The 17,690-nt window shown below is 49.0% G+C and overlaps 1 protein-coding gene across 3 annotated transcripts in view; it reads right to left on the reverse strand.

The window, feature by feature from the left end:
- Positions 1–1,919, reverse strand: part of NQO1 (NAD(P)H quinone dehydrogenase 1) — a 15,753-nt gene extending 13,834 nt beyond the window's left edge. For 2 of the 3 annotated variants that reach the window (XM_032284327.1, XM_032284326.1), the window contains exon 1: positions 1,560–1,919. In XM_032284327.1, the coding sequence (XP_032140218.1) occupies positions 1,560–1,731 (172 nt within the window). In that variant the 5' untranslated portion in view covers positions 1,732–1,919. The remainder of the gene's footprint in view (positions 1–1,559) is intronic. The other variant, XM_032284328.1, reaches the window with a different exon arrangement.
- Between the last annotated feature and the right edge of the window lie 15,771 nt (positions 1,920–17,690).

Below are 17,690 nucleotides of genomic sequence, written 5' to 3' on the forward strand. Positions count from 1 at the left end.
AAAAAAAAAAAAAAAAAAAAAAAAAAAAAAAAGTCAGGAGATAGCTCCTGCCCTAGTATTGGAGGAGAAGGTGCCGGTGCCTCAGAGCAGCTGAAGAATGAAATACAAGGGAAACAGCAGCCACTGTATGCAGGAAGCCTCTCAGCTCTCAGAATCTATTCCCTGCTGTCTCCCCCAGCAACTTATGCTGGGCCTCTAATCCCCAAGTTCCTCCCTTTCTCAGAGATCCCGACAATTTTAGTTTGTCAACTGCAAGGGCGATCTCTTCCCCACTCACTTTGACCAAGATGGGTTTCTTGTCTGTGCAGGTGCTTTTTGTTTGTTTGTTTGTTTGTTTGTTTTTGAGATGGAGTTCTGCTGTGGCCAGGCTGGAGTGCAGTGGCACAATCTCCGCTCACTGCAACCTCCACCTCCCTGGTACAGGTGCATTTTTAGAGGCAGGACCAGGTTCACAGGGAAGGAAATTACAAAAAGGCAGAATTCTGCCCCAGCTGAGGCAACAGCTTTCTAAATCTTAGGGCTGTCCAATCTCAGAGTGAAATTATTTGGGAAACAGCTCAGTCCCTGCAGTTGTCTCACCTGGTTATTTATGCCTCAGCTGGAGTTGGGGTACCCTCTAAGTTCCCCTAGGGTTGATGCGCAAGTGGGGAGGCTCTATCACTGAAATGGACCCAATACCAGAAACAGATCCAGTGCTACCCAATTAGGTTTGCCTGATCCAAGGGCCTCAGTGGGAAATACCTCCCAAGGCCGGGCACGGAGACTTGAGCCTGTAATCCCAACACTTCCGGAGGCCGAGGTGGGTGGATCACCTGAGACAGGGAGTTCGAGACCACGCTGACCAACATGGTGAAACCCCCGTCTCGACTGAAAATACAAACTTAGCTGGGTGTGGTGGTGCACGCCTGTAATCCCAGCTATTTGGGAGGCTGAGGCCGGAGAATTGCTTGAACCCAGGAGGCGAGGTTGCAGTGAGCCAAGATCGCACCATTGCACCCCAGCCTGGGCGACCAGAGCGAAACTCCATCTCAAAAACACAAAACAAAATAAAACCTGAGCCTGGCAGCCTGGAGCCGGTTCTGGTCTCCGTCAAACTAAAGGCATCAGTTTCCTCCACTCCTACCCACCCATCGCCTGATCTCATTTTCTTCAGAAGCCGGGAATCCACATTTTTAAGTGAAATCACCCATTTTAATGTTCGCAACTTATTTCAGTGTTTTAAATACTATAGACCAAAAGAGGTATGGACTGTGGCCGCAAGCCTGACTTGGCCTCCGACGGTCAGTTTCTGAACTAACTAACCCCAGTTTTGGAGGGAATGTCTGCTTCCTAAATGTCCACTAGAGTTCGTGGGGTGGAGTGAGGGAGGATCCGCGGCTTCCCATACAAACAGAAACTCTCCCTCTCCTGGAGTCCGATCAAGGCTCATCCCAGCACCCTAATCTCTCCCTTTGTGCATTTTGAGTTAAGGAACAAAACTCAGGGCTAAGCCCCTTCAACCACCCCTACAAGCACCAGGTCTCCAGAAACTCAAGAACTTCGCCCTTCGCAGCACTCACCGGCCATGGCTCTAGTGCAGTCCAGGGCGCCGATTGGCTGGGCTCGTGGTTGCTGGGGCGACCCTGGCCGGCGGTGGGGGGCGTAGGTTCTCGGGGCTGAGCTGCAGGGGCTGCAACCGTGCAGGAGTCCTGAGTGCGCGGCGCATTCTCTTTTATCTGCTGCCCCGCCCATTTGAGTTGGACAGCCAACCAGGGTGGTACCCAACGCCTGGTCCTGGGGCGCTGGGCAGAGGCCTCAGTTTCAGGAAGGGAGGGAGCCTGGGGGATGAAGGAGGGGCCCCTCCACTCCCGCTCGCCCTAGCAACTGGCGGAAGTCACGAAAAGTCTCTGGGGGTGGGGAGAGGGGTTTTGTGGGGGGGGATGTGACAGAGACCTCAAAAATCTGGCTGAAGGGGCTAGGCAGGCCCATCTGTGCACTGTGTCCTGAGGGGGGTGCAAGGGGATGCAAGGAGGAAGTTGTTCCCAAGGAGTCCAGGGATCAGTTGGCCACGCCCTTCGGGCGTTGGCAAGAAACCGGGAAGCAAAAGCCGGATTCGCATTACTGTGGTTTCCTAGGGTCAGATTCAGCTGAGTCACTGTGACTGGATTTGGAAGGCTGACAGCACTGAGGAGACTTGCTCCGTAGAAATGCGTTTGTTTCTTCCATTTGTTTTTTATTTTCTTTTTTTTATTTTCTTTTTTTTTTTTTTGAGACGGGGTTGGTCTCGAACTCCTGACCTCAGGTAATCCACCCGCCTCGCCTCCCAAAGTGCTAGGATTACAGGCATGGGCCACTGCACCCGGCCTGTTTCTTTCTTCTCAAGATTCAGATTCTGGCCGGGCATGGTGGCTCAAGCCTGTAACCCTAGCACTTTGAGAGGCCGAGGTGGGTGGATCACCTGAGGTCAGGAGTTCAAGACCAGCCTGGCCATCACGGTGAAACCTCATCTTAAAAAAAAAAAAAAAAAGAAAGAAAAGAAAAAAGATTCAGATTCTGCACTTCGGGGCACATACAATGTACTTCTGTGGGTACCTGCCGCTGGACCACCCCTGCTCCTCAAAGCGAGTAATTGGGAAACGAACTGGTTTTATTTCTCCATGAACTAAAGCAAGGCTGGTGTGGAGATAGCAGTTACAGGGAAGCATTTAAAAAACGGCCAAAACAGAACCAAGTGTACTGGCTTTACACAAAATCTCACACAAAGGTACAGAACCAAACAGAGCAAATACTTTAAATCTGGGCCAGAGGTGGTGGCCCACGCCTGTAATCCTAACACTTTGGAGGCCGAGGCAGGGGAATCAATTGAGGTCAGGAGTTTCAGACCAGCCTGGCCAACCTGGTGAAACCTAGTCTCTGCTAAAATACAAAAATTAACCAGGTGTGGCGGTGCGCACCTGTAGTTCCAGCTACTTGGGAGGCTGAGGCAAGAGAATTGCTTGAACCCAGGAGGCAGAGGTTGCAGTGAGCCAAGATTGTGCCACTGCACTCCAGCCTGGGCGACAGAGTGAGACTGTCTCAAAAAACAAAACAAAAACAAACTATAAAGTAACAATTATAGTGAAGAGGGGAGACATACTGTCAAAATGCGAAGGAAAAATAACTAGAACTTTAAAGTGGTAATTAACCATCAGAAGAATGACAGATGGGGGTGATGAGGACCACACAGGGCCCTTCCATTGTCCCTCCAGAACAAAATTTAAGAAGGTGCCAGAATTTAAAAAAAAAAAAAAAAAAAAAAAAGCCTGTCACTGTGGCTCACACCTGTAATCTCAGCTCTTAGGGAGGCAGAGGCAGGAGCATAGCCTGAGCCCAGGAGTTCCCTGCCTGGGCAATATAGCAAGACCCTGTTCTCTTAGAAGAAGAAAAAAAAAGGCACCAGAAAACTCAGCAACAAGATAAACAATACTTTAATGCTATAGTTTTTTAAAAATCAAAATGAATGCAAAAGAGTCATGATGAGCCTGAGCGCGGTGGCTCACGCCTGTAATCCCAGCAGTTTAGGAGGCCGAAGTGGGTGGATCATGAGGTCAAGAGATGGAGACCATCCTGGCCATGGTGAAACCCTGTTTCTACTAAAAATACAAAAATTAGCTGGGCGTAGTGGCATGCACCTGTGGTTCCAGCTACTTGGGAGGCTGAGGCTGAAGAATTGCTTGAACCCAGGAGGCGGAGGTTGCAGGGAGCCGAGATTGCACCACTGCACTCCAGCCTGGCAACAGAGCAAGACTCCGTCTAGAAAAAAAAAAAAAGTCGGCCGGGTGTGGTGGCTCACGCCTGTAATCCTAGCACTTTGGGAGGCCGAGGTGGATGGAACACCTGAGGTCAGGAGTTCAAGACCAGCCTGGCCATCATGGTGAAACCCCATCTAAAAAAAAAAAAAAAAAAAAAAAAAAAAAAAAAAAATAGTCCTATTGGACAAAATGCTCACTGCAGCCTCAAACTCCTGGGCTCAAGCAATCTTCCTGCCTCAGCCTCCGGAGTAGCTGGGACTACAGGTGCGTACTTCCTCACCTGGCTAATTTTTGACTTTTTTTGTAGAGAGGTGGGTCTCGCTGTTTTACCCACTCTGGTCTAGAACTCCCAGCCTCACGTGATCCTTAGCCTCCCAAAGCGCTGGGATTACAGGCATAAACCAACATTGTAACATTTTGTCTATCATGACTTTTGGCATTCATTTTGATGCAACAAGAGAGGATGCTATTATTTACATGTATCTAAGAATTACTCTGGGAGGCTGAGGCAGGAGGATCACTTGAGCCCAGGAGTTTGAGATAAGCCTGAGCAACCAAGTGAGACCCCAGCTGACAAAATAGTATGAAAGAACCTTTTAAAAAAGTTCTAGGCAGCCCTGTCTGTGCCGCCCAAGTAAGGTAGCCACAAGTCTCAAGTAGCTATTGAGCACTGGAAATGTGGCCAGCAGCCAGGCATGGTAGCTGTAGTCCCAGCTACTCAGGAAGCTGAGGCAAGAAGATTGCTCGAGCCCAGAAGTTCAAGACTGCAGTGGTGGTAAAGCAGGAATGGCCGCAAGAAACACTGAACTGGGAAGGAAGGGGTGATTTATTCGGCAGGTAGCAAGATGGCATAGCTGCCTAAATGCCAAGCTCATCTAACAAAGGAAGTCCCTGCCCTTATAAAGGCTTACAACTCTAGAAATTACATGTGAAAAGGTCTTGGTCCATGAAGTATGCGTGGGGTATGTGGCTTAGGTGGGGGTTTGATCTTGTTTAAAAACAATGCCTTCTGGAAAGATTCCTCCATACCGTGCCTGTGATCTAAAGGAGGGCGATGAAGGTGGCGCCCAGTCTGCCAGCCTTTACTTTTCCTGTTGAAATGCAGCGTAGAGGTTAAGGGGGAGGTGGTCTTAGATGCTTAGGTCTCCTTCTTCACTACCAGCTTTGAGAATCTCACCTATAACATTAGTGAGAGTTCTCACTCTTATTCTCATTTTCATGATCCTCTGAAGAAAATGATGCATATAATACATTTGTGATGTGGTTCTCTGGTCTATTACAGCAGTGATGAATTTCTTAGTCATTTAGAGGAACAAGGGAAGAAAACGGGAGTAGCAAACAAACACCTAGCATTGTTACCACACTTATGATGAGGTTCTCTAATCCTCCCAAGGCTGGGGACCAATCTTTAAACAAGGACTCAGGGTTGAATCCATGCCTTACCTGCACAGGCAGGTGTGCTGGTTTGGTCATATCCTTAACTGCTTGACCCTGTCGTCTATGTGTAGACAGCAGTCTGTTAGTTTGAATTTTTCACAGACTCCTCCTTCAGTTGCTAGCAAATAATCTAAGGCCAACCAGTTCTGATAAATCGCATTTCTCAGTTGAGTTTCTTGTCTGACCAAAATGGACAGAGGTTTGCCCATTTTATTAACGAGGCTTTCCAAGGCAGCCTGCAACCGGATGATCTGGTTGAGCATATAGACAGGAGTCTGATGTCCCCAAGAGCCATCCTTTGCCCATGTGGCCAGCCCATAATCAATAATTCTTTCCAGTGGACACTCATCATTTTCCCATTCACCTATCTTTAGACTTCTTTTCTCCCGGGTGGGGTGGACTAGATGTCCTAACAGCCCACCTGCCTTGGCAGACAATAGGAGAAACGAAGACTTAATGATCCCAGTGACACAGCTACCTGTCCATCCTTCCGGCAGCTGTACATATGCTCTAAGTCCACATATCCAGTACAACCAAGCTGGGGCTGTCTAGTCTCTTCAATACCCAGGACAATTCCAAGGCTTCTGTAATTTTGGAAATTTTAGAACGGGATTTTTCTCTCTGTAGTTTGAGCTCCACCAGGAAGAGTGTCCACTGTTCCATTACACAGTTGCTGCCCTAGGCAGCTAAGCTTTCCTACTGGAACAGTGAAGGCTTTTCCTTCTCTGGCCAAACAGTATTGTTCAATATTTGAAACCTTTAAAACCCAGAAACTGTTGGTTTGAATTCTTTGAACTGAGGTCAGGTCGGGGACAGCGTCAGAGGGTACTGACTCACGGGCTTCCTATGGCCACCTATTACCCATGGTAATTCCCCCACACACATAGCAAGAAGTGACATTAAGGGAATGGGTCACATTTTCAGCAAGTTGGAGGAACAAGTTCTTTGTCTTTTTTGGAAGTTCCAGCACTGACGTATTTAATATATCATGGAAGGGCTGGTACACTGGCTGGGCTGAGCGTTTTTGGATTTTTCCCTGAATCCGGATGCTGGCTCCAGGATCAAGCCCGTTTCCATCAATTCCTAGCATTACACTCTCCCCTTTTTCTCATTTAGGGTCTTGGGGGTTCGTGATTAACTCTACTGGTTACAATGTCCCGAGACACAGGGGACATTACTCTCTGGAATCGCGTCCCTGCCTTTTACAAGGTGAACAGTATTACTTGTATTATTTTTCCAAGTGGCCCAGATGTTGTGTGACCAAAAAAATACATTTACTGCACCAGCACAGTAGGTTTTCTGGCAGATATACTTAAGCTCTTTTGTGTAACTTCGTTCCCATCCGAGGGAACCACAGCCCCCCGCCACTGGAATGATTGGCACTGATGGCTGCACAAGCATCAAACCTTAGGGTGACCTGTTTTGAGCTTCCCTTCTCCTCTGTTTTACCTATTGACTTAGTAGGACTGTTCCCTCGCCCTGTTAGGAGTTTAATTTCAAAAGTCATATGTGTAGGGGGCTCTGATGGGTCAAAGCAGACATCGGGCTGTCCATCCCCTGGATTACACACCTTATACTGAGTAGCATTATATAAACAAGTTCCCTTCTGCGACCCTGCACATTCATACTAACTGTAGAACAAAAGAATGGCAGTAACTTTACCTTAACCTGGTGCACACACTGTGAGCATTCTCCAAAATTAGTTAATATCCCTATTGTACAAGTCCAAATATTTTTTTTTTTTTTTTTTTTTTTTTGGGACGGAGTTTCGCTCTTGTTACCCAGGCTGGAGTGCAATGGCGCGATCTCGGCTCACTGCAACCTCCGCCTCCTGGGTTCAGGCGATTCTCCTGTCTCAGCTTCCTGAGTAGCTGGGATTACAGGCACGCGCCACCACGCCCGGCTAATGTTTTGTATTTTTAGTAGAGACGGGGTTTCACCGTGCTGACCAGGATGGTCTCGATCTCTTGACCTTGTGATCCACCCGCCTCGGCCTCCCAAAGTGCTGGGATTACAGGCTTGAGCCACCGCGCCCGGCCTACAAGTCCAAATATTAAGAAGTCCCACGATGAACTTCCTCATGCTTCGGCTGTGTGTGGACCAGCCAGCTTCCTGGATGTGGCTGGAGCAGGGCTTGTTGTCCTGTTTACGGTGATTTTGCAGTCGTCCGGGTCTGGTCTAGCCTCCCAATTTTCAGTTGCTGTAGGTTTGAAGAGGATGTGATGGATTCAGGATGGGGTTCCCTCTACCTTTATGGCTGTAGGAGTGGTCAGGATCATGGTCTGGGATCCTTTCCACCGTGGCTTCAGAGGGACTGCATTCCAGTCCTTTATTCACACATGATTACCTGGTGACAAAGGGTGAGCTGGGGAGAATAAGCTTACAGGGCATCTTTCATTTACCCAGGTTAAAATATCCTGAGTGATTTTTCCTAGAGCTTGTATCTGTCGTCCTAGCTCAATCTCTCCCCACTCCTGAGGAGTTCCCGGGAGTGCCTGCCGTGTGGGAGGGAGCCTATGATATAAGACTTCATAGGGGGAATATCAGGAGTACATCTAATGTTGAGTAACACCAAGGGAAGTGCCTGCACCCACTGTAATTCTGTTTCCTGACACATTTTCCCTAAGCTGTCTATCCGCACCACCTTCTGCTTGGAGAAAGTCATTTCTCTCCTGAATTTAACAGTCCTCTCTCTCTGTACAGCACCCCGTGTACTTGAAGAGTTAGAAAGGCATACCGGGAATTAGTATAGAAGTTCACCGTCTTAGCCAGGTGCGGTGGCTCACGCCTGTAATCCCAGCACTATGGGAGGCCGAGGTGGGTGGATCACCTGAGGTCAGGCGTTCAAGACTAGCCTGGCCATCATGGTGAAACCCCATCTTAAAAAAAAAGTTCACCATCTTATCTTCACTCAGTTCCAGGCCCGGGTCAGAGCAGTAAGTTCAGCCTTCTGAGTCGAAGTACCCTGAGGCAGTGGCAGCACGGTCCCGATCAGTGTCCAGGGTTACCACTGCACAGCCTGTCCACCTTTCTCCTCGTGGATTAACAAAACTGCCTAAACCCACACACAACTCCCAGTCTACTACCATGGCTGATCCAGAAGATCGGCCTTCCTGGAAGAAACTGAGTCCAATACTGGAACACAGATGTGTTCAATCAGGCCTTCTGACACCGGGGGGCAAAGTGGCGGGGTTTAAGGTGTTGTAGTCCTCAAAGGTGGTGCTGATGTGGGAGTGTCACTTAGCAGGCTCAAGTGTTTGGTTAACTCAGCATTTGTTAACCAGTGATGTCCTTTGGTATTCATTAGAGTCACTACTGTGTAGGGTGCTTTGATATTTAAATTTTGCCCCAGAGTTGATGTTAGAACTTCAGCTGCCATTTTTTCTCTTTCTGACACATACAGTGTGAGAAGCTTTGTTAAGTTGGGTAGCCCCAAAGCTGGGGCTGACAAAAGTTTTCCTTTTAGTTCCTGATAGGCCTGCCACTGCTGGGATCCCCATTCAAAGGGTCCTCTGTCTCCCCACCGCTTTATATAGGGGTCTGGCCAGTACTGCGAAGTCTGGAATCCACTATGTACAGAAACCCGCAGCTCCCAGGAACTCTCTCGCCTGCCTTTGATTTTCGGGTTCTGGCAGGTTGCAAATGACTTGTTTCCTCTCTGCTCCCAGGCTGCACTCTCCCTGCTGGATGGTGAACCCAAGATACTGCACTTGCTCTTGGCAAATCTGGGCTTTCTTTTTAAACACTTTATACCTACAGTCCTCCAAGTAAGGCATCTCTTCCTTTAGCGCATCCGACTGCCGTGGGGCTTTTCCAGTAAAAGGTCACCAGCCTATTGGAGCAGCATGCAACCTAAGTCCTTAGAAACTTCTGGGGGGTCACAGGCTAGTACCTCCCCAAAGATAGTGAGAGAGTTCTTGAACCCCTGGGGAAGCCAGGTCCAGGTGTACTGGGTGGTCATACCTGTTTCTGGATTCTCCCATTGAAACACATAGTTTCTGACCTTCCGAGGCCAGTCCAATGCTAAAGAAAGCATTTTTTTTTTTTTTTTTTTTTTTTTTTGAGACGGAGTTTCACTCACGTTACCCAGGCTGGAGTGCAATGGCGTGATCTCGGCTCACCGCAACCTCCGCCTCCTGGGTTCAGGCAATTCTCCTGCCTCAGCCTCCTGAGTAGCTGGGATTACAAGCACACGCCACCATGCCCAGCTAATTTTTTGTATTTTTAGTAGAGACGGGGTTTCACCATGTTGACCGGGATGGTCTCGATCTGTTGACCTCGTGATCCACCCGCCTCGGCCTCCCAAAGTGCTGGGATTACAGGCGTGAGCCACCGCGCCCGGCCCAAGAAAGCATTTATTAAGTCCAAGCAAGAGAACCCACTATCCTCTGCTGGCAATAATCCCAACAGCATGTACAGGCTGGGTGCAAGTGGGTGCAAAGTCACTGTGTCCTGATTAACCAAACGCAATCCTGCACTGGCCTGCCGTCTTCAGTCCCTGGTTTAGGAACAGGCAAGGGGGGGTGTTCCATGGGGACTGGTGAGGAACTATACTTCCATAGTCCTTTAAGCATTTTAGGTGGACCTGAATGCCTTCTAGGGCCTCTCCGGGAACTGGATATTGCTTTTGCCTAACCAGCTGAACCCCAGGCTTGATTTTAATGAGCTTGAGGGTCTGGTTGATTGCCAGTCCTGGCGGATTGTCCTCTGCCTGGACCTGTGGCCATTGCTTGGCTAGAGCAAGGGGTTAATTTTTGTCCTGGTAAAGTCAGGAAGAGTCTCCACCCCTCCTCCTGAGGAACTAGGAGAGCCTTGATAATCCCTGCCTGAGGCAGTTTCAGCTGCGGGGAGCCCTTGTCAGTGAAGGTGATAGTATTAGCTCTTAGCTTGCACTAGGAGCCTCTCCCCACGTGGGTATGGGGCAGTCTGGCATGTGTAAGAACTGATGGATAACTTCACGGCCTCCCGCCGAGCAGGTCCAAGGCAAACAGACTGTTTCTCTGACACCTCAGTAGCTCCAACAATATTGGTTGTTTTCTTTGATGGGGGGCTACAGGACTCTCATCCGGACCATGGGCTCTTTGGGGGCAAATGAGCCCGGCCCCCACTTGAGTCCAGTGGCCCTTCCATTAGACTGAACAGAGCTCCTTCACTTTGGTCTGAAGCCTCATGCTTAAGATCGCCCTGTTTTCCTGTTAACTGGGGGCACTTGTCCTTCCAGTGTCCCATTTCCTTACAGTAAGCACACTGGTCCCAATGCAGGTGCGGGTGATTAGACTGGGTAGCTTTCCAGGAACCCCCCTTACCCTACCCTTTTGGGGGCTCTCCTTTAATAGTGGCAGCTGTCACGTTGGAGTTTGGTCGAGCCTGCCGCGCATTTTCTCTAGGACTCTCTGTGGCTTACCGTGTCTTTGTTTACAAACACCTGGCTACCCATTTCCAATATCTATGAAGTATTCATGCCCGCAATCCTGCCTGTTTCTGCAATGTTCTCCTAATGTCTTCTGCACACTGAGTGACTAATGCCGTATTTACCACGCGTTGGTTTTCGGGGCTCTCGGGATCAAAGGAGTATATATGCGATAAGCTTCACACAGTCTCTCATAGAACTGTGCCAGGCTTTCCTTTTTTCCTTGAATGACCTCAGTGTCTTTACTGATGTTTGTAGCCTTCTGGGCTCCCTTTTTCAATCCTTCCAGTAAGGCCTCTCTGTACCAGATTAAATTCCGCATGCCCTCTGGAGTGTTTGGATCCCACTGGGAGGAGTGAGTGTCTCTCAGTGGGTGGAGCCGGGTTTTTTTCCTAGTTGCCTGGCTCTTTGCCACTAGTTCGGTTGCTGCCTGTCCTCTCAGCTACTCTGGAGGAATTTAGAACGAGCTGCAATCGCAAATCTATGTACAGGAATTGATCAGTGTGGGTCAAGATAGCCAGGGGAAGACCTATGTTAATTCTATCTACATAATTATAAGCTGGCTTGGCTCAGAGTACACTGAAGTTTATACACTGGACTAAACTATATTGGTGCAGTTAATTAGAAATCAAGCTGCAACAGGAGGCCTAAGGTAAAGACCATCCCAGAGCGCAGTCACACTGGGAACACCGCAGGGTGCTTGCAGAGCAGGGAATGCTGCTCTAGTCCCACAAATGCCTTCTCAACATGGAGACTGTATAAGGGCCTCGTAAAGAGGGCTTATGCAAAGATCTCTGAGAAGGGAGGTGACCTGTGCTCACAAGATCCGGGAGGGTCTTTGCAGATGGGAGCTGGCAAGGAGAAGAAAAGCCTTGCCACGGAACGCCTGGGACTCTGCCTAGGTTCTCAGAATATCGAGTGATTTTTTTTTTTTTTTTTTTTTTTTGAGACGGAGTTTCACTCATGTTACCCAGGCTGGAGTGCAATGGCGCGATCTCGGCTCACCGCAACCTCCGCCTCCTGGGTTCAGGCAATTCTCCTGCCTCAGCCTCCTGAATAGCTGGGATTACAGGCACGCACCACCATGCCCAGCTAATTTTTTGTATATTTAGTAGAGATGGGGTTTCACCATGTTGATCCGGATGGCCTCGATCTGCTGACCTCGTGATCCACCCACCTCGGCCTCCCAAAGTGCTGGGATTACAGGCGTGAGCCACCGCGCCCGGCCATATTGAGTGATTTTAATTGCTCTGTGTACTCAGTGTTTGGGAGAGAAAAACCCCTTGATGCATCGGGAGTGGTCAGACCTGGTGGCTTGTCATCTGCTATACTTCTGATGCATGATGCAGCTGCACCCTGATAACAATCAGTGATAAACTCAGAGCACTAGTTTAGCATGTCTTAGAAGGATCTCAAGGACTCTCCACCCGGCTATATTACCTACTCCTTTACCCTCCTTTTCCACACCCATGAGATCAATGAGATTGTGTACATAATAAGTGTCTGGAGCCCAGAGCCCGGGGCCAGCGCAGTTGCCACACTTGCGTTGGTCCCCTGGACCCATGCTGTAAATTCTACTCCCATGTCTCTGTCTTAATTTCCTTTCCTCAATCCCTCATCACCACCGGGACTGACTGCACCCACGTGCGGGGTTAGGGCTGGTTCCCAACATCCAGGGTGTCCTGGCTCACCGCACATAACCTCATGCCATACTTTGGAGACAAGAGACCTGTCTAGGTTCCCCTCTGAGGCCAATCCATGGGTAACCCCCCACATGGGCACGGAGGAAGGAGAGCTGTGCAAACCCCAGGCACAATTAGTGCCTGAAGAATATCTTAGTTTATAGTGTTACTACTCAGCTATTTCCTTTATATAATCCTTTATATATAATCATGTATTAGTTTATAGTCAGAACAATTAGTGCCTGAAGTATAACTTACTGCTTACATATATCTAGCTTATATAATCATACTTAGTACTTATATCTAGCATACTTAGTTCCATATAACCTTTCTATATAATCATATAGATATCGTAGTCGGAGCTGTACCGACACATTTAGTGCCGACTTATGTAATCCTTCTATATAACCATATAGTAGTTTGTAGTAGGAGGAATGCCTAGAGCAGTCACAGAACAGAAGCAGTACATGGGAAAACAGCCAGACCAGGACAAGAACCAAAGACCCAGGCGGTGGTGTCCCTGCCTGAAAGGACATATGCAGTAAGGCAGGCTTGGAGCAAGAGCCACTCCTCCTGATAAAGAATTTGTAGTAGCTTGCATCCAGTTCCTGTGAAAAGCAGGCCTCAGGCCTGAGATCCCACAAATAACCAAGGGAGAAGAACCCCTCTGGTGTGGCCAGGTCACGGTGGCTGTACACCCTGTCAGCCTTTTCTCGCTTCTGTGCTAGCTCAAAGCATCCTCCCACAAAATATGTTAGAGAAGAGCACGAGTCTGTCAGCTCCCACTGCATTGGCTTACAGTATCTTTCTATAAGAATCCTTTGAAGTTTAAATGAAAGTTACCAGGAGAAAGAAAAGAGAGAGAGCCAAGTTCAAGGGTGCCAAATCTGGTACACATGGGTGATCAGGCCACGCTTCCACCTAAAAGAGGTGGGCAAGCTTCCCAGGATCGGTCCCACCATGTTTCTGTTGTACGGACACTCCAAGTACCCGTTCCTTCTCGGTGTTCAGCCACTGGGTGGATCCGCACTGTGGGGGCCTTCCTGCTCCGCTCTGGCCAGGCATTCCACCCAGGCCAATACTTGCCCAGGAGTGCTCTCAGGACTTGCATTGCCCAAGTGGGCGGGAGTCCCCCACAAGGATGCTCCGAAGGGCTGAGCAAAACCACCTGAAAGGCTGTGCGAGTTATCTGCCAACCAAAACTTGCTTCCCAGCCAGGGAACCAAATAAAGCAGGAATGGCCTCAAGAAACACTGAACTGGGAAGGAAGGGGTGATTTATTCGGCAGGTAGCAAGACGGCATAGCTTCCTAAATGCCAAGCTCATCTAACAAAGGAAGTCCCTGCCCTTATAAAGGCTTACAACTCTAGAAATTACACGTGAAAGGGTCTTGGTCCATGAAGTATGCGTGGGGTATGTGGCTTAGGTGGGGGTTTGATCTTGTTTAAAAACAATGCCTTCTGGAAGGATTCCTCCATACCGTGCCTGCGATCTCAAGGAGAGCGATGAAGGTGGCGCCCGGTCTGCCAGCCTTTACTTCTCCTATTGAAGTGCCGTGTGGAGGTTAAGGGGGAGGTGGTCTTAGATGCTTAGGTCTCCTTCAGTGGACTCAGAAAAAGAAAAAAAAAAAAAGTGGCCAGTGGACTGAGGAAGTGAAGTTTTCATTTTAATTAATTTAAATTAATTTTTTAAAAATTTATGTTTTGAGGTGGAGTTCCACTCTGTCACCCAGGCTGGAGTACAGTGGTACAAGCTTGGCTGACTGCAGTCTCCATCTCCTGGGTTTAAGTGACTGTTGTGCCCCAGCCTGGGAGTAGCTAGGACTGCAGGCATGCGCCACCACACCAGCTACTTTTTGTACTATTGGTAGAGATATGTTTTCACCATGTTGGTGAGGCTGGTCGGGAACTCCTGACCTCAGGTGATCTGCCTGCCTTGGCCACCCAAGTGCTGGGATTATAGGCGTGAGCCACTGTGCCCGGCCTTAATTAATTTAAATTTAAATAGCCACATGTGGCCAGTGTCTGGAAAGCCGCAGTGTGCTGGCTATTCTATCCCGCGTTCTTCCAGTGAGATTGTTGTCTCCAGCCTCCCCCACCCATCTGGAGGTGGGACTCAATGCCCCAAAGCTCGAGTGTCGTGTTCAGACGGTTTCCAGCATGGCCAGCTCCCATCCTCAGTCATCTTAACATGAACTACATAGGGACCCACCCCAAGTCACCTCATTCACATGAACCATCAGGAGTGGCCTGAGAGGCCCACAGTGAATAAGAAAAACACTCCTGTCATTTGTGAGTTAGAGGCTCAGGGGCATGATGATAGTTCACTGCAGCCTCGACCTTCTGGGATCAAGCAATCCTCCTGCCCCAGCCTCCTGAGTAGGTGAGACTACAGGTGCATGCCACAATGCCTGGCTAATTTTTATTTTATTCTATTTTATTTGAGATGGAGTTTCACTCTTGTTACCCAGGCTGGAGTGCAATGGCGCAATCTCGGCTCACCGCAACCTCTGCCTCCTGGGTTCAGGCAATTCTCCTGCCTCAGCCTCCCGAGTAGCTGGGATTACAGGCGTGTGCCACCACGCCCAGTTAATTTTTGTATTTTTAGTAGAGACAGGGTTTCACCATGTTGACCAGGATGGTCTCGATCTCTTGACCTCATGATCCACCTGCCTCGGCCTCCCAAAGTGCTGGAATTATAGGCATGAGCCACCGCGCCCGGCCACCTGGCTAATTTTTATTTATTTTTTTGGTAGAGATGGGGTCTCGCTATGTTGCCCAAGCTGGTTTCAAAATCCTGGGTTCATGTGATCTTCCCACTTTGACCTCCCAAAGTACTGGGGTTACAAGTGTGTGCCACCACTCCTGGCCAAATTTGTTAGTACCCTGTGGTAAAGACAGACATTTGAGGTCTCAGTGAGCTGAGGTCATGACACTGCACTCCAACCTGGGTGACAGAGGGCGACCCTGCCTAAAAAGAAAAAAAGAAACTTACTGGCCAGGCACAGTGGCTCACACCTGTAATCCCAGCACTTTGGGAGGCTGAAGCAGGAGGATCACCTGAGCTCAGAAGTTGGAGTCCAGCCTAGGCAACATAGCCAAACCCTGTCTCTACCAAAAAAAAAAATTAGCTGTACATGGTGGTGCTGCCTGTAATCCCAGCTACCCAGGAGGCTGAGGTGGGAGGATCACTTGAGTCCAAAATATGGAGGTTGCACTGAGCTGAGATCCTGTCTCTGCACTCCAGCCTGGGCGACAGAGACTCTGAAAACAAAAAAAGCTGCTGTGGACAGGGCCCAGTGGCTCACGCCTATAGTCCCATCAGTTTGGGAGGGTGAGGCAGGCAGATCCCCTGAGGTCAGGAGTTTGAGACCAGCCCGGCCAACATGGTAAAGCCCCGTCTCTACTAAAAATACAAAAAAATTTGCCGGCCGTGGTGGCGCAGTAGTCCCAGCTATTTGGGAGGCTGAGGCATGAGAATTGCTTGAACCCAGGAGGTGAAGTTTGCAGTGAGCTGAGATCGTGCCACTGCACTCTAGCTTGGGTGACAGAACAGGATTCCGTCTCAAAAAAAAAAAAAAAACTTGACTGGCTTAGTCTCCCAGCCTACATCTTTCCCCTGTTCTCAATGCTTCCTGCACTCGACCATCAGACTAAATTCTTTAGCTTTGGGATTCCTACTGGCTTCCTCGCTCCTCAGCTTGCAGACAGCCTATTGTGGGACCCTGTGATGGTGTGAGTCAGTACTACATCTATCTAACCTATTAGTTCTTTCCCTCTGCAGAAGCCTAATATACACCTGTAATCCCAGCACTTTGGGAGGCCAAGGCAGGTAGATAGCTTGAGGCCAGAAATTTGAGACCAGCCAGGGCAACATAGCAAGATCCCATCTCTACAACAAATAATTAAAAAAAAAATTAGTCGGTGTGGTAGTGCATGTTTGTGGTACCACCCACTTGGGAGGCTGAGGTGGGAGGACTGCTTGAACCCAGGCAGAGAAGGCTCCAGTGAGCTGAAGTTCTCACCATTGCACTCCAGTTTGGGTAGCCGAGTGAGATCCTGCCTAAAAAAAAAAAAAAAAAAAAAAAAAAAAGGCTGGGCACAGTGGCTCATGCCTGTAATCCCAGTACTTTGGGAGGCCAAGGCAGGCAGATCACTTGAGGTCAGGAGTTCAAGACCAGCCTGGCCAATGTGGTGAAAACCCATCTCTACTAAAAATACAAAAATTAGCTGGGCATGGCAGCACATGCCTATAATCCCAGCACTTTGGGAGGCCAAGGCAGGCAGATCATGAGGTCAGGAGTTCGAGACCAGCCTGGCCAACATGGTGAAATTCTGTCTCTACTAAAAATAAAAAATGAGCCAGGTGTGGTGGCCCACACCAGTAGTCCCAGGTACTTGGGAGGCTGAAGCAGGAGAATCGCTTGAACCCAAGAGGCAGGGACTACAGTGAGCTGAGATCATGCAAGTGCACTCCAGCCTGGGCAACAGAGGGAGACTCTGTCTCAAAAAAAAACTGGCTTCCCTAAAATAGAGAGTGATATATTATATGAGGGATTGGCTCATTTAATTCTGGAGCCTCAGAAGTTGCACATCTGCTGTCTGTAAGCAGGCGGCCAGGGAAGGCTGGTGGTGTGGTTTTGGTCCAAACTCAAAGTGAAAACCAGGGAAGCCAGTGTCCCACTCACAGTCCAAAGGCCCAAGAACCAGGAACACCAATGCCTGAGGGCATGAGAAAACGATGTCCCAGCTCAAGCAGAGAGCAAGCAAATGTACCCGACCTCTTCCTTTCTGATGTACTCAGGCCCTCAGTGGAACGGATGATGCTTGCCCACGTTGGCGAGAGTGATATTCTTTACTCAGCCTGCCAATCCAAATGCTCATCTCTGCCAGACATACCCTCCCAGACACACCTAGAAGTGATGTTCCACCAGCTATCTGAGCATTCCTCGCCCAGTCAAGCTGACATGTACAATTAACCATCAGTTAATTTTGTTAAGGAATATATTTTACAAGATAAAACAAGGAAATGTCATATGCAGACATTGTTTAGATCTTGATGCATACAAACAACAATTAAATGACATCTTTGGCCAGGTGCAGTGGCTCACACCTGTAATCCCAACACTTTGGGAGGCCGAGGTGGGTGGATCACTTGAGGTCAGGAGTTCGAGAACAGCCTGGCCAACATGATGAAACCCTGTCTTATGGCTGGGCGCGGTGGCTCAAGCCTGTAATCCCAGCACTTTGGGAGGCCGAGGCAGGTGGATCACGAGGTCAAGAGATCGAGACCATCCTGGTCAACATGGTGAAACCCCGTCTCTACTAAAAATACAAAAAATTTGCTGGGCATGGTGGTGCGTGCCTGTAATCCCAGCTATTCAGGAGGCTG

Source organism: Sapajus apella, unplaced genomic scaffold (genome assembly GCF_009761245.1).
Source record: "Sapajus apella isolate SASKATOON/1434 unplaced genomic scaffold, GSC_monkey_1.0 scaffold15, whole genome shotgun sequence".
In the NCBI taxonomy this organism is placed as follows: Eukaryota; Metazoa; Chordata; class Mammalia; order Primates; family Cebidae; genus Sapajus; species Sapajus apella.